Here is a 13,751-nt window from a genome sequence, read left to right as displayed (position 1 = left end):
CGTGCGAACAGACAGGACACCAATGTTTTTTCCTGTCCATTTGCGTGCAAACAGACAGGACAGACCCAATGTTTTGTCCTGTCTGTTTGCGTGCAAACGGACAGAGGTCCTGTGACACTGTTTCAGACTTGTCACAGGTCCTTTATTTGCATACATATCCAATTGCACTCACCACCTCAGATCAACCCATCATGGCATCCAACCGCAAGAGAAACAAGCGACCTCGTGCATCATCAAGCTCCTCCCCTCAACCTCGCAATTGGGATGACAGCCAACCCACTATAATCCAACCACAAGAAATCAATCCACTCATCACTCCAAGCAGCACTCAGCCCCCTTCAGAAACAAATCATGAAGCAAGTGACGCACAGGAGCTACGCAGGTAGTTTCTCTATCCAATTGCTAAAGCTCAATACTAACCAGAGACTTGCGCATTCAGGAAAATCCCAGAGAATTGCTGCCAATGCCCTTAGTACCAGCTATAAGTCTTTCATGATACCTGAGCTCTCCGACCAACTTTGCAAGAACGGAAGGCGCATGATATCCTACCCATGTAAAATGTGAGCTAGCTTGTTCAACTCAAAATACAGAAATGATCTGATTTTTTAGCTTACATCAAAACTCAGATGTGGCACTCGCATAAACCGGCCGACCTCAGACTCCTCCTGTAGCAACCTCAACAAACATGCATCAATTTGCCTCCGGAAGCAAAACGAGTCAAAGTCCAATCAGTCTCTTGTTCAATTTGGGATCAAAGGAACAGGAGACATCAATCCCCAAGAGGTAAGAAATTCTTTGAACCATTTGATCCATTTGTATGTAGCCCAGCTGATTTTTTTGAGCTTCATGATATTCATAGGTTAATCATCTATGTGCAATATGGTGTGCCAAGGCAGCTAGGCCTTTTTCAGCTCTAGTCAAAGCTAGCCATAAAGCACTACTTCATCCAACAATAATAAAATTATTGCCCGGAAGACTGACGGTTTTGAGAGACATCCACATGATATACTCGGCTGTACAACATGAGTATAAGTCCGTTCTGAAGGTCAGCTCTGATTTTTATTACAAACATCATGTCTTAATGATCCCACCAATTGCTAATCAAAATTCATCATGCTCTCAATTCTAGGCACACAAAGGAGCGTTGTACTTGGGTGTCAATACCTGGAAGTCACCAAACGGATTTGACGTCTTGGGCATTGTCATCTATTGGTTAGATGACAACAACGACTCTGGCAATCCAAAGCTTGAGGCAGTGCCTCTTGACTTTATTTGTATTACAAAAAGTCACACTGGCAATTATTTGGCCCAGAAGGTAGCGTTGGTTGTGGAGAAGTTTGAGATTCAGGATCAGGTACATTTAATCATTTCACTCAGTATCCCATATCCCCTCTCAAAGCCGACCGGCAACCCCTTAGATATGTGGTATTGTCAGTGACAATGCATCCAACAACAAGGTCATGGTAAGCAAACTAAAGAAGAAGAGGTGGCCATGTTTCAAAGGCAAGCTGCAGTGGATATGGTGTTTTGTGCATGTCCTCAACTTAATAGTTCAAGGTATCCTCCGACCGTTTGGAACTCAGAAGAAAGACAATTCAAAAAACACCTCAACAATGGATCTTGATTCCTCAGGCAATTCCAATGCTGAGGATGAAGATACCAATAGACAAATATGATTGTAAGTTGAACTTGATTCCCTTGCAATCACTGTTTTTTTCTCACTTGTTATCTATTTTTTGCACTATAGGTTGCATGAAGACAGAGAAGACTCATGCTCAGACAATCAAGATTTGGAAAGCAAGGCCAAGTCAATAATAAACAACCAAGAGAATACTGAATCACTCAGTCTTGACAATATTGAAAACAATAGTGATGAGGATGAATCCAATATGTATACAATACAGAGTTGCAGACAGACATTGGCAAAAGTATAGTACATCAAGCGCGTCTGGGCACATGCCCCAGTCCCGCGCAGCCGAGCGCCACCGGGGGTTTGGGGGGTGCCCAGAGGGCTTGATTGGGGAGGTTGGGCTGGCGGCGGATCTTGGCACATGCCCAAGTCCCACTTGGCCGACCCCAAGCTCTGGGCCAATAGGATCATTGCGGTAACATATCTAGACTGATGTGTGTACCGGCCATTGGATGTGTCAATATGAAGGGCCGATACACTGCTAGTCTTGCGGAGGAGGGCCCCCATCAAGGAGAGAACTACCCCTCCTCAATGGTTGGTCTGCAAACCGGTCATCGAGAGGGAGAGACAACTCCCTTCTTGCTGGTCAATATGTACTTGTATTGGTCATCAAGAAGAGAAAGTCTTGATGACCGGTCTGTAGACCAACCATTGAGGAGTGGAACTTTTCTCCTCGATGGCCAGCATCTTTGGCAGGCGTGGCAACCTCGCTTGGCCTTGGCCCAGCGGGGCTTTGTGCCGAACCCCGCCAACTTGGCCATGTGCCAAGCGGGGGTTTCAGGTGTGTCACACACACTTTGGGCTTGGGCTTTTCACCCCCGAACTTGTGCATGTGCCCAGACGGGCTTGATGCACTATAAGCATGTTTTGTTTGTTCTTTTTTGACAGATCACATCACCGACTGAAAAAAAAAAAATTCTCCAGTTTTGTGTGATTGCCAAGAAGCTCAGGTACTCCCCCAACTCAAAAATTGAGTTTATTCAGATCAGGAAAAGCAATGTCCAACTCCTCACACAATTGAACGGGACGTACAAACCAGATGGAACTCTACCAACTCCCAACTCATCAGCATAATCAGGTGTGAGAAAGCCATGTAAGTCAATCTTTGGATTGTTTATTATATGTATTGAACTTAACCAGAATTTTTACCCCAGTCTTGAATGGCAGCGTCATAGAAGGCATGGGTTTGATAGGAAGTACCACTTGGACAAATCGGACTTTGACTTGGCCCGCGACCTGGTGGAGGTACTGAACCTTTTTCACAAGATAACCCTTCAAATCTCAACCTCTGGCTTGGCTCAATTATCAAATGTTGTTATATACATCAATCAAATAACTGACCATCTGTCAACAGCAATCAGTGGAAAAAAATATCCACCAGCCTTGAGGAATGTTATTTGGGTTGGGTTGAAGATAAACAATAAGTATTATAGCTTGACTGATTCCTCTCCCCTTTTTAGGATTGCAATTTTTAAGTTTTTCTTCCTACTCTCAATTGAAATATTGATTCACTAACTCAATTGTATGCTGCAGTGCTTCACCCATTGTTCCGGGACAAATATTTCAAGCTGGCTCACTGGGAACCAGAGTGGATAACCAAAACTATACGACTTGCACGGCATATGTGGTTATCTATTTATAAGCCTACACCAGTAGCTCCTTTGGCCTCAGCCGCAATGGTCGTCCACAAGGTAAGCATTCAGATTAACCAATCAAACCAATCATTCTTTCCGGTCTTGATTGCCATCATCAACATTACAGCCCAAGACTGGAACACTTGCTGGCCTGGGAGAGGCAGCCGCAGCCCGAGGAGGCAACTCCTTATCTGACCCTTTGGACATCTGGCTAGCAGGAGCGCTCATCCTGGACGATAACAAACCAGTCAATGCCCTGAAGTGGTGGTTGCAACAGAAGCGGATTGAGAACACACATGGCGGCCTGTTACAAATGGTGTTGGATGTGCTGAGTTTTCCAGGTGGGTGTACATCATTGACCCTAGCCCCGGCCTGGTATGTTGCACAAACTGAAATCTCTTCATCTTTTTTCAGCCACATCTGTTGACATTGAGAGGGCATTTAGCTTTGGAGGTGATTATGTTTCATCCAATAGGCACCGGCTCTTGGCGCAGTCACTAACTAGGGGGATGGCTGTTGCCTTCTATTCAAAAAATGGGATGATCAAGGAGGGTGTTCTTGCAAAGTGGAAAGATAGAATTCAGACTGCCAAGAAGGCAAAATCCAAGAATAAGGGTAAAAGAAAATTGATAGAATTAGATGATTAGTGATGACCAAGGTGTTAGTGAAACTTTATGCAATTCAGAATCAAAAGCGATGAAAGTTACACTTCTGGTACCGCTGGTACCGGCAGTAAGTACCGCCTGCACCAACTGGGCGGTGCCCGGTGCGGTGCCCGGTGCCCATTTTGGCCCAAAAAACACCCAGTACCCCGGTACCGCTAGCGGTACCCCGGTGCCAATGATCATCCTTAGCACGGTGGTACGGGCTTGGAGGCCTAATGGTTCTAGAACCAACAGTTGGGGAGCTTGGATTGTGTGGCTGGCCCAAGCAGAGAGAGAATGGGGTTGGAGTCTCTCCATTAGTCTATGTACACCACCAGGAAGTCAGTTGATGACAAGTGACATCACACCAGCTCCAGCCAGCTACCCACCATCTATCCAATATCTATCCACTATCTAACCCAATTTCCCAACCATCTCAACTTCCAAAATTTACCAAGGAGGTCCTGTTCAGTTTTTGATGAGCCCAACTGATCCTCAGTTCTTTCCAGCTGATACTCAGTTTTGGTACACAGCTCATACTCAGCTTTTTTGCTCAGCTCATACTCAGCTTTTTCACGCAGCTCAATCTCAGAATTGGAATAAATCCTTTTGACCAGTCCTTGCCCAGGTGATGCTCACCTTTTTACCAGTCCTTGCTCAGCCTTTTCCTAGTCCTTTCCCAGCTGATGCTCAGCTTTGACCCAGTCCTGGGCCGGCTGGCCAGCTGATGCTCAGCTTACTGAGTATCAGCTGAGCCAGGCCAGGGAAAAAGATGGGAATCAGCTTCGACAGGACCAGAGCTGAAAATCAGCTAGGCTAGGGCCAAATATGAGCATCAGCTTAGCCATGGCCAAGGCTGAGCATCAGCTGTGCCAGGGCCAAAGATGATCATAAGGTGGCTGGTGCCAAAGCTGAGCATCAGCTGGGCCAGGGCAAAAACTGAGCATCAGCTGATCCAGGGTAAAAGCTGAGTATCAGCTGGGCCAGGGCCAAAGCTGAGAATCATCTGGTTTTGTCTTATTGAATGCTTTGATCCTGACACCTGTCATGTGAGACCTAGATGTTCTGGTGGAGAGGAGCAGCATTGGAGCAGTGTTGGAGCTGAAAACAAAGCTGCATCATGTCACTTGCCATCAAGTGACTTCTTTTTTTCCTGGTGCACACCTGAGAGAAACCAAGAGGAAAAGACAAGAGATGAAAGGCTTACCTAGCCTAAGCAGAGAGAGAATGGGGTCAGAGTCTCTGCCGGGCTAGATGGGGCAAGGGGGGACGGCTGGACTATCCTCATCAAGTGACATGGCCTGTATGGCCTTGTGAAACCCGCAGGACGTGCAGGGCTTGACAGCTTCACTCACTCTCTGGTCTTTTAAAAGGTTCATCTCAAAACTTCTTTGTATTTCATTTCTTTCTTTTTCTTCATGAAATTTATCCAGTTTCTCACTCTGTCTCAACTCCTCTCTGCACAATCAGGTGTGCTTGTTGGTGTCTTGTCAGGTTGCTTGTGTGCTTCACTCACTTTCTGGTCTTTTAAGCTTCACTCACTTGCTGTTCTTTTAAAAGACCCCTTGCACCTTCTCATTCTATAGGATTTGGGACTAGGGAAGCTCTAAGTGAAGTGTGTTCTGGTTAGAGATATTCATTTGGGACCCGGGTACCAAGCGGTACCCGGGTACCGCACCGCTTTTTGGCCAATTTCAGGTACCTAGTACCGCACCCGGCACCGCCTGGGAGGTACCACGGGTACCGCTGGCGGGTACTGCGGGTACCACCCATGATATTTTTTGGTGTGGCAGCGTGCTGCTGTCCTGCTTGCTCCATCCAGTTTGTTGCCGTCTTTTGCGACAAGCTGGAGGGCAAACAGGCCACTGTTTGCCGGGAGGGACTCCTCCCGGCAAGCACTGGCTCTCCTCTTTGACCGGAGGAATCCCTCCGGTTGAGGAGGAATACACACCTCTGACCGGAGGAATTGATCCATCCAATTGGAGGCATGTACACCTCTTTGACCGGAGGAATGGCTCCGGTCAAAGAGGCAAGTCCACCCAGCAAGCTGGATATGCGTCCAGCTCACCCGGTGGACATCCCTTGCCAAGCTGGATAAATAATATGTATCCAGCTTGCCGAGATGGCTCGTCCCTCACCGAGATGGATACACAATATCCAGCTTGGCTAGGGAGGTCTCACGGCGAGCTGGACACATCCAGCTCCCTTGGAAGATTCCTCAGCTGGATACATATGTATCCTGCTTGGCGAGGGGACTCCTCTCCAGCTCATCAAGAGGTTCTTTGGCGTCCGCAAGCTGGATACAATATATGTATCCAGCTTTGCGGGAGGAATCCCCTTGGCAAGCTGGATACGCCAAGAGAAATCCTCCCAGCTTGCTGGGAGGCTTTTGCCGAGCTGGATCTACCAAGTCCAGGCTCTCAATCCCCCGAGGGGTGGGAGGTACTTGTGGGCGGTACCTGGGTACTGCACCGCTTTCCAGCCAAAACCAGGTACCTAGTACCGCACCCGGCACCACTGCGCGGGTGCAAGGGGGTACCCGCCAGGCGGTACTAGGTACCCGCCGCGGGTACTAAATGACTATCTCTAGTTCTGGTTAGAATTGCCTGAGTGGCATGCTAAAACTGAAGAGGGAAAACATCCTCCTTCTATGAGAAAATGTGAGGGATTTTTGTTGGTGGGAAAGTAAGATGAGGAAACTTTGCTGGTGGGGAAGTAAGTTGAGGGATTTATGCTGGTGTCAACAAAGGGTAGTTATGCTACACATGATGCGTAGATAACGGTAACGTAACAGAATTTTTGTTGTTATCTACACATTACGCTTAATGGTGGTGCAATTACAATATCACACCACATTAAGCCATTTTTTTATGCTCATTGCGTTATCTGGGCGCGCAGAGCCCCTGAAAAAAAGCAAAAAATAAGGCTAAAAAAGCCTTAAATTGTCTGTTATTGTGTTATCCAGGGGATAAGGCAATAACAGGCCTCATTTTTGAGGCTCTTCACATTACACGCGGGGCCTGAAATGACCTGTTACTATTAAAGTAACGGGGGGCCTGGATAACGGGGGTAGTTATGTTACCAGAATTGTGCAGATAACGCAATGTAATGTAACTACCCTTTGTTCCTGGTGTGAATTCCCCTGTGTGGGATTTCTGCTTGATGTTCCTATTGAGGAATTTTAGCTAGGGATTTCTGCTTGATGGAAACTTCTATTGAGGGATTTTAGCTAGTGGGATCATGTGACTTGTATTGCTGTATACAGATTATTACATGTATTTTGGAAGCTTCTTCCAAGGAATTTTTGCTAATAGAAGCTTCTTCTTCTATTGAGCTATTTTTGCTAGTGAGCCATGTGATAATTATGTGATCAAACCATGGGACTGATGATGTCATGGGACCATTTAGGAGTGCATGTGTGTGTCTGTATAGACTACACCCTAATATGTACTTGTACCTAATTCTATACTGGGCACTACCAATATAGCCTATAGTATGTAACCATGTTTTATAAGAAAAATATAATCCCAATAACTTACCAAAAGCTACCAATAATCATGGTAGGACTTGATGGTGAATGGTAGATATGGTATTCAGCAAGGAAATAAATGTGAGTGAGAAACCAGTAGACTGTAGTAATGGTCTGCTTGGTAGAAGCATATCTACAGTTGTTACATTATTTAATGGGAATGGGAATTTGAGGTTGCCAAATTTCTCACTAAAATAGTGTGGAGCATATCTTGAGTTCTGCAGATTGGCAAAACAGAGTTGTGCCAGATCAGGCCAGATCCCCCTTTTGGGGCCCACAATCATCAATGTGTGTGAAGTGTGTGATTTCCAATCCACAAAACCACCCTGTCCAAACAATTGCAATAGGGGGGTTCATGTTAGCCTGATTTCAAAATCAGTCTGCAAACCTTGCTAAAAAATTGATGGCTGCTCATGCAGGTCAATGCAAGGATATTCTGTAAAATAAATAGAGTTCTCAGCAAGACCTACCCTGTCAAGGCCTTGCTGAAGGGAATGCTTATGCAGTATTTTAAGTTTATGCAGGAAGCGTGCATGAGATTTCAAACCATCCGTGAAAAGAAGTCAAAATCAGGCTGACATGAACCCCACTAATGGATGACCCGTCAATTCATCAACCCCTACACCAAATTACTCACCTTGGAGTTCTGGAATCAGAAGATGGCTGTTCACAATATCAAGAGACCGTCAATCACCTGTCAAAATCAAAAAGAACCCTGAGAAGCCGGGAGTGATGGCTGACAAGCTCATTGGTTGAGATCATGTGATAAACATCTAGAGGTGTCACAATGATGATGATGTTAGCCTCTCCAGGAGACCCTCCGGATGTTCATCCAAACCTCACCCTTCAAACTTTTCAACAAGCCAGAGCTCAGAGCAACCCGTGCCAACCAGCAGTAAGAGTGACATTTCAGGCAGGCAGATTGGAGACCAGAGAAGGGCTAATAGAGACAAGGAACAGCTCTGAAATCTCCTCTGAGACCGGTCCTCCCCTGTCAGTCAATCATCATCACCTTATCAAGCCCCACAAGGAACTTGCTGCACTGTGAAAAAATTCAAGAAACTGCTGCCAGTTGACATGCAATATTAGGGGGTTTCAAAGTAGACCCGCGCGTGCATGCAGGTCACTTTGCATAACCCAGTTTTGCGGTGAGACTGCAAGTCTATATTCAACATTTGAGTTGAACACCGGCTTGCCTTGCCTTGCAACAACACTGGGTCGCTACGCTACGCTACGCGTTAGCGTAGCGGCAAAAAGCGCCCATCTATTTTGCATAGCGTTAGCGCGCTGTTAGCGCCGCTACGCTGCGCTAATTTTCAGTGGCGCTAACAGCGCGCCAATTCTTTGTTAGCGTTAGCGCGCCGCTACAGTCGCTACGCTACGCTGCGCTGCGCTACAGCACTTTTAGCGGCAAAAAAGCCCTTTTTTCCGGCTAAAGGCGCTGTAGCGCAGCGTAGCGCGCGCTCTTTTGCGCCCTGCATGCGTAGTGTTAGCGCAATTGTGCGCATCTGCGCTAACGCTACGCTATCAGCTAAAATAGCTGCGCACCGCGTGCGCGTAGCGTTAGCGCATATGCGTGCAATTGCGCTAACGCTACGCTAAAAAATAGCGCATTCGCGCTGCGCTACGCTATGCTAACCGCTATGGTTAGCGTAGCAACCCAGTGTTGCTTGCAAGTTGCATGCGCGGGTCTACTTTGAAACCCCTTATTACAAAGGCGCCCTTGTAATATTGCATGTCAACTGGCAGCAGTTTCTTGAGTTTTTTTTCACAGTGCTGGGGTCTATCTGAGGTGTCCTGATCCAGGATCACAGAAAGTAACACACAGAAGGTGTCCTGGGGAAGTCTCCTATCATCCATCATTTGCAAACTTGGCAAGGATCACATTGTGATTTGCAATGAGATGAAGGCTTGAAGGACGGCTTCCAAGGTCAGGCATTATCTTGTTGAGAGGCATGATTGGAGAGTGAAGCAATCATCTCCCCCATCTATCCCCCCTATCCATTGCCTGTTGGAGATCTCATGAGTTTGTTTGAGTATCTGCAGAACTCAAAATATGCTCTGCACTATTTTAGTGGGAAATTTGGTGACCTCAAATTCCCATATGTTCCCATTAAATAATGTAACAACTGTACATACACACACAAAGACTACACATGGGCTTCATCTCAACCAGAAGTCTTATGAAATGGCACCAGTCTCAATCCATTTGGCAGTGTGAACACCTCTAAAAATAAGCTGTCAGAGTGGCCTTTCTCAGAGTGTTCCAAAATTAGGGTTGTTCAAAGTTGACTTGCATAAAATCATAACACCATAAAATCATAAAATTTTATCTCAAAAAAAATGTAACACCCAATCACTCAAAAAAAATATATGATTTCAACTTTGAACACCCTATATTTAGGGAATCAGGGAAACTACTCCCAATCTAGGCTCCGCAAATGCAGGAATAACTCGCAAAAAATCCCGAACCAAGAAGGCAGTCAGCGCAACCACAGGCGGTTGTCCTGAAGCTGTCCTGCAGCGTCTACACGAAGAAGTCCACCAACTTTTTCAAGTTGTTTATTAAATTCTGACAAGGAACATTTAACTTGTTCAGATAGAGATGACCATTAGAACTGGGGAAGGCTGTTATCTCATGAGCAATGAGCGGCCTTGATGACTCAGGGCGTCGGATGACCCCCGTCATATTGCACTCACAATAATCAACGACCGTGAAGCTATGGAGATGCATTCAGCAATGACCCGAACCAGTTACACGCGGAAAAGCAATACATTCTCGAACGTTCTCCACCCCCGTTATCCACGACAAAAGCCTCTCCCAGCCGATCCCAAACCCACCAGTGGCAGGATTCCCGAATTTACGCAGCTCAAGATACCATCGAAATTTGTGGTCTTGATCTTCATTTGTACCAGAGAGACCGTTGTGAGCTGCTTCAGCTCGATCGATCAACCCTTTTTGTATCATGTTTTCTTGTAACTTGGCCAGATTCGATTCTCGGAGTGATCCGCCCACTAATTCTCCCACCCCCGGGACCAGTAGATCGAAGCATGCGACAGTAGTTGCGTGCGTTTGAGACGAGTCGAAGGATCCTGCAGTCTGTCTCATGTAGAACGGTTTGAGTGAAGCCGGATAATCGGTCACAAAAATTGGCCCTTGGGCATAGGTTCCAGAGAGCCATTTCTCATGTTCCGAGGCCAGCGGTTGGCCCCAAGTGAGAGGAGGCAGTATATTTGTACCGGATGAATGTTCCTTGTGATGCGATTGGATGAGCTCTACGGCTTGCGTATATGTTATCCGAGGCCAGCTTTTTTCTGTTGATTCGAATGGCTCTTTGGGGGCTTGAAGGGATTTTAGATCTAGCAAGGAAAGACTATCGGACTGGTGAAGATTCTGAATGATAGACTTGATCAAGCTCTCAAGTAAATTCATCAGGCTTTCTAGGTCTTCAATGAACGACATTTCAGCCTCGAGCATCCAAAATTCGGCAAGGTGTCGATTTGTCTGAGACTTCTCGGCCCGGAAAGCTGGTCCGAAGGAGTAGACTCTTCCAAGACTACTTGAGAGAGCTTCCAAGTGCAACTGCCCAGAAACGGTCAGGAAAGCCGGGCGACCGAAGAACCTCTGTTCAAGAGAAGGGCTAACTTCAGATGTTGGGTTGGGTGGTTTTGGAATTGTTCTTGATTGGCTGTCAGGGGCGACAGAGAACACTTCACCGGCACCTTCACAATCGTTAAACGTGATAACTGGTATTTCGGAGCGGAAGAAATGCTGCGCATGCAGAAACGAGGATGCTTCTTGGACCATCGTCGATCGTATTCGCATCAGAGCACTGGTCTCTTGTGTACGAGCACGCAGATGAGGGATACTTCTCAAGAAAACCGCGCTGTGTTTTTTCTTTTGCAGAGGGTATTCGGCTGCCGAGCATGATCCGATCAAGCTCACAGAACGTGCTTTGAGCTCCTTAGATTGTCGATTGCCGCAACTCAAAACTAAGTACCCAGTTACTCGAATCGCACAGCCGGTTTCAAGCTCTTCCGAGTCTTTGGGTCCGACAACAATTTGTAAGTGCTTGGGTGTTGAGCCATCAGTCAGTTCAACGAATGTGACGTTCTTCTGTCTCCGAATCGTCTTGATCCATCCGTGAGCTGTAACGAGACGGTCGTGAGAGATTGGAAGTAGCAGGATTTCTTCGAGCACAGGAAATAACGAGGATCTTGAAGCAAGTGAAATCGAGGGTGGAGGAGGGGTTGAATGGTGCGCCTTGATTGCGTGTATCGAAAGAAACAAATCAGGGAAATGAATTGGGGCTACTTGCTTTTACCGTTCACAAAATTGGAAGAAAGACAAACTAACCTGCAGGGGTAGGTTCAGTATTTCGGCCAATTTCTGAGAATCTGATGCAGTCGGCTGATTCTTTCCATAAAATAAGCCGGCGGTCCAGCTTTCTGATCTTTGAGTTAATTGTGTTTAGTCGTAGAAATAAAGTACAAGAACCCAGTTAAGGATTGGCGTCAGTAAAGAAAGAATAAGAAAGAGAAAGGAAAGACAAACCACAAACCGGATTCACCTCCCAATCTGATTAGCGATATCGGCAAAGCTTAAACTGGTTCTTTCTTTCGCCTCCAACAAATCACCTCCGTCAAGGCGGCCAAGATCGCCTGCCTCAATGGCTATGCTTCGCGCGGATACCAGGGAGAGGTTGCGAGTTGCTGCTGGTTTGAGGTTACATGGTATGGTATGGAAAGGTGACCTGATCGAGATTCGTTTTACGGAGTGACCGAGCATGGTTGATTGGTTGAATTGTTCTCTTCCGTAATATTCGACTAAACTGCCCCCGAACCCGAGGATAATAACACCCGATGTCTGCTGTGCCGGCGCAGTCGGCCGTATTCTCACCCGGAAACCTAACCCTGGAAACCATCCCATCAGCGCTTGTTGGCCAACCGGTCACCCGCCATCTGCCCCGTCTCTCCCTCCAGCTTTGCACAACTTGCGTGTAGGCCACCCCTAGAGCTAGATCCCATCCTACTTCCAGACCGATCAAGATGACTGTGAGTTTGAACATTCACTCTTCTCACCTTTTTCCGAATGGCTATCAACAGCGTCTCGGTAGAGGTTGAGACTTACAACCTTCACCTCTTTTGATCGGCATCGACTCTGGCTCGCAGTCCAAGGCTGCCGTTTCCCACAAGTTTTTCGTCGACTTCAAGAAACCCGCCAGCGATGGTGTGTTCGATGGTCCCGCTTTCGAGAAGTTTCTCCACGATCGAATCAAGGTTGACGGTCGGGCCGGCCAACTCGGCGACAAAATCAAAATCCAGTCAGAGGGTCAGTGCTAGGAATCTCTTCCCCTCTCACAATTACTTTACTTGGCTGAACAGAAGTCCTTACAACCCCTTTCTAGGTGTTCACAAACTCTCGGTCTCCTCGACAATCCCATTCTCGAAACGTTACCTCAAATACCTGACGAAAAAGTTCCTCAAGAAACACCAGATCCGAAACTACATTCGGTGAGTACGAGTGGTACTCCTTGACATGTATGCTGGTCAACAATACTAACGAACAGTTTGTTAAATGGTGTTACTAGTGTGATTGCCTCGAGCAAGAATACTTATGAGCTCAGATACTTCTTGGTAGACGAGCCGGACGCAGAGGAGGAAGACGACGCATAACTTTGACGGCCATCTCTTGAGAATTTGGCGGCCCAACACTCAGCACAGTCTCATCGACGAATCTCTACATTTTTGTAATTTTCAATGGTGGCCTATAATGAGTTGATGTTGTGATAATCTTTTTTATGGGAAACGATTACGCAAACAACAAAATGGCTGTTGATATGTGGCGGCTTCCACCAGAAGGTGAATGGCTTCCTGAGACGAGACACACGAGCTCATATAGTGGATCAAGTGCGTCAGGGCACATGCCCAAGTTCGGGAGTAAAAAGGCCAAGCGCGGTCGGCACTAGCTCAAAGCGCGCGTAGCACACCCGAAACCCCCGCTGGAGAGTGCCCCAGGACCCCCGGTGTAGAAGTCTCTCCTTTGGAGTGTGGCTTCGCGACAGCGCTCGCGCGCTTCAAGTTCCAATCGAGGGACTTAGCAAGTCCCTCCTTTTGGACATACATACCGTAAGTAGCCGCATGAGTCGGTTGGGCCAGTTCGACAAGTGTTTGGAATTGTACCAAGCATCTTCTTTTACAGAGCATCTTTTTTTCACTGGCTTTGTATCTATACAATGTGCTCATGATTGGTG

The 13,751-nt window shown here is 46.8% G+C and overlaps 2 protein-coding genes across 2 annotated transcripts; one reads left to right on the top strand and one right to left on the bottom strand.

Annotated features, from left to right (window-relative positions):
• Positions 1-10,231: 10,231 nt before the first annotated feature.
• Positions 10,232-12,286, bottom strand: PtA15_10A720 (uncharacterized protein; the record flags this gene model as incomplete). The annotated part of the gene is made up of 3 exons (XM_053160926.1): positions 10,232-11,761; positions 11,855-11,951; positions 12,069-12,286. 3 exons carry the CDS (start codon positions 12,284-12,286, stop codon positions 10,232-10,234), a joined length of 1,845 nt encoding a protein of 614 aa, XP_053024851.1.
• A 74-nt stretch (positions 12,287-12,360) lies between these two features.
• PtA15_10A719 (uncharacterized protein) lies at positions 12,361-13,173 on the top strand (the record flags this gene model as incomplete). Its single annotated transcript, XM_053160924.1, has 5 exons — positions 12,361-12,435; positions 12,502-12,552; positions 12,670-12,829; positions 12,906-13,011; positions 13,089-13,173. 5 exons carry the CDS (start codon positions 12,361-12,363, stop codon positions 13,171-13,173), a joined length of 477 nt encoding a protein of 158 aa, XP_053024850.1.
• Positions 13,174-13,751: the final 578 nt, after the last annotated feature.

The sequence above is a fragment of the Puccinia triticina genome, chromosome 10A, assembly GCF_026914185.1.
Source record: "Puccinia triticina chromosome 10A, complete sequence".
NCBI classification, from domain to species: domain Eukaryota; kingdom Fungi; phylum Basidiomycota; class Pucciniomycetes; order Pucciniales; family Pucciniaceae; genus Puccinia; species Puccinia triticina.
This window is presented reverse-complemented; position numbering and strand designations above follow the sequence as displayed.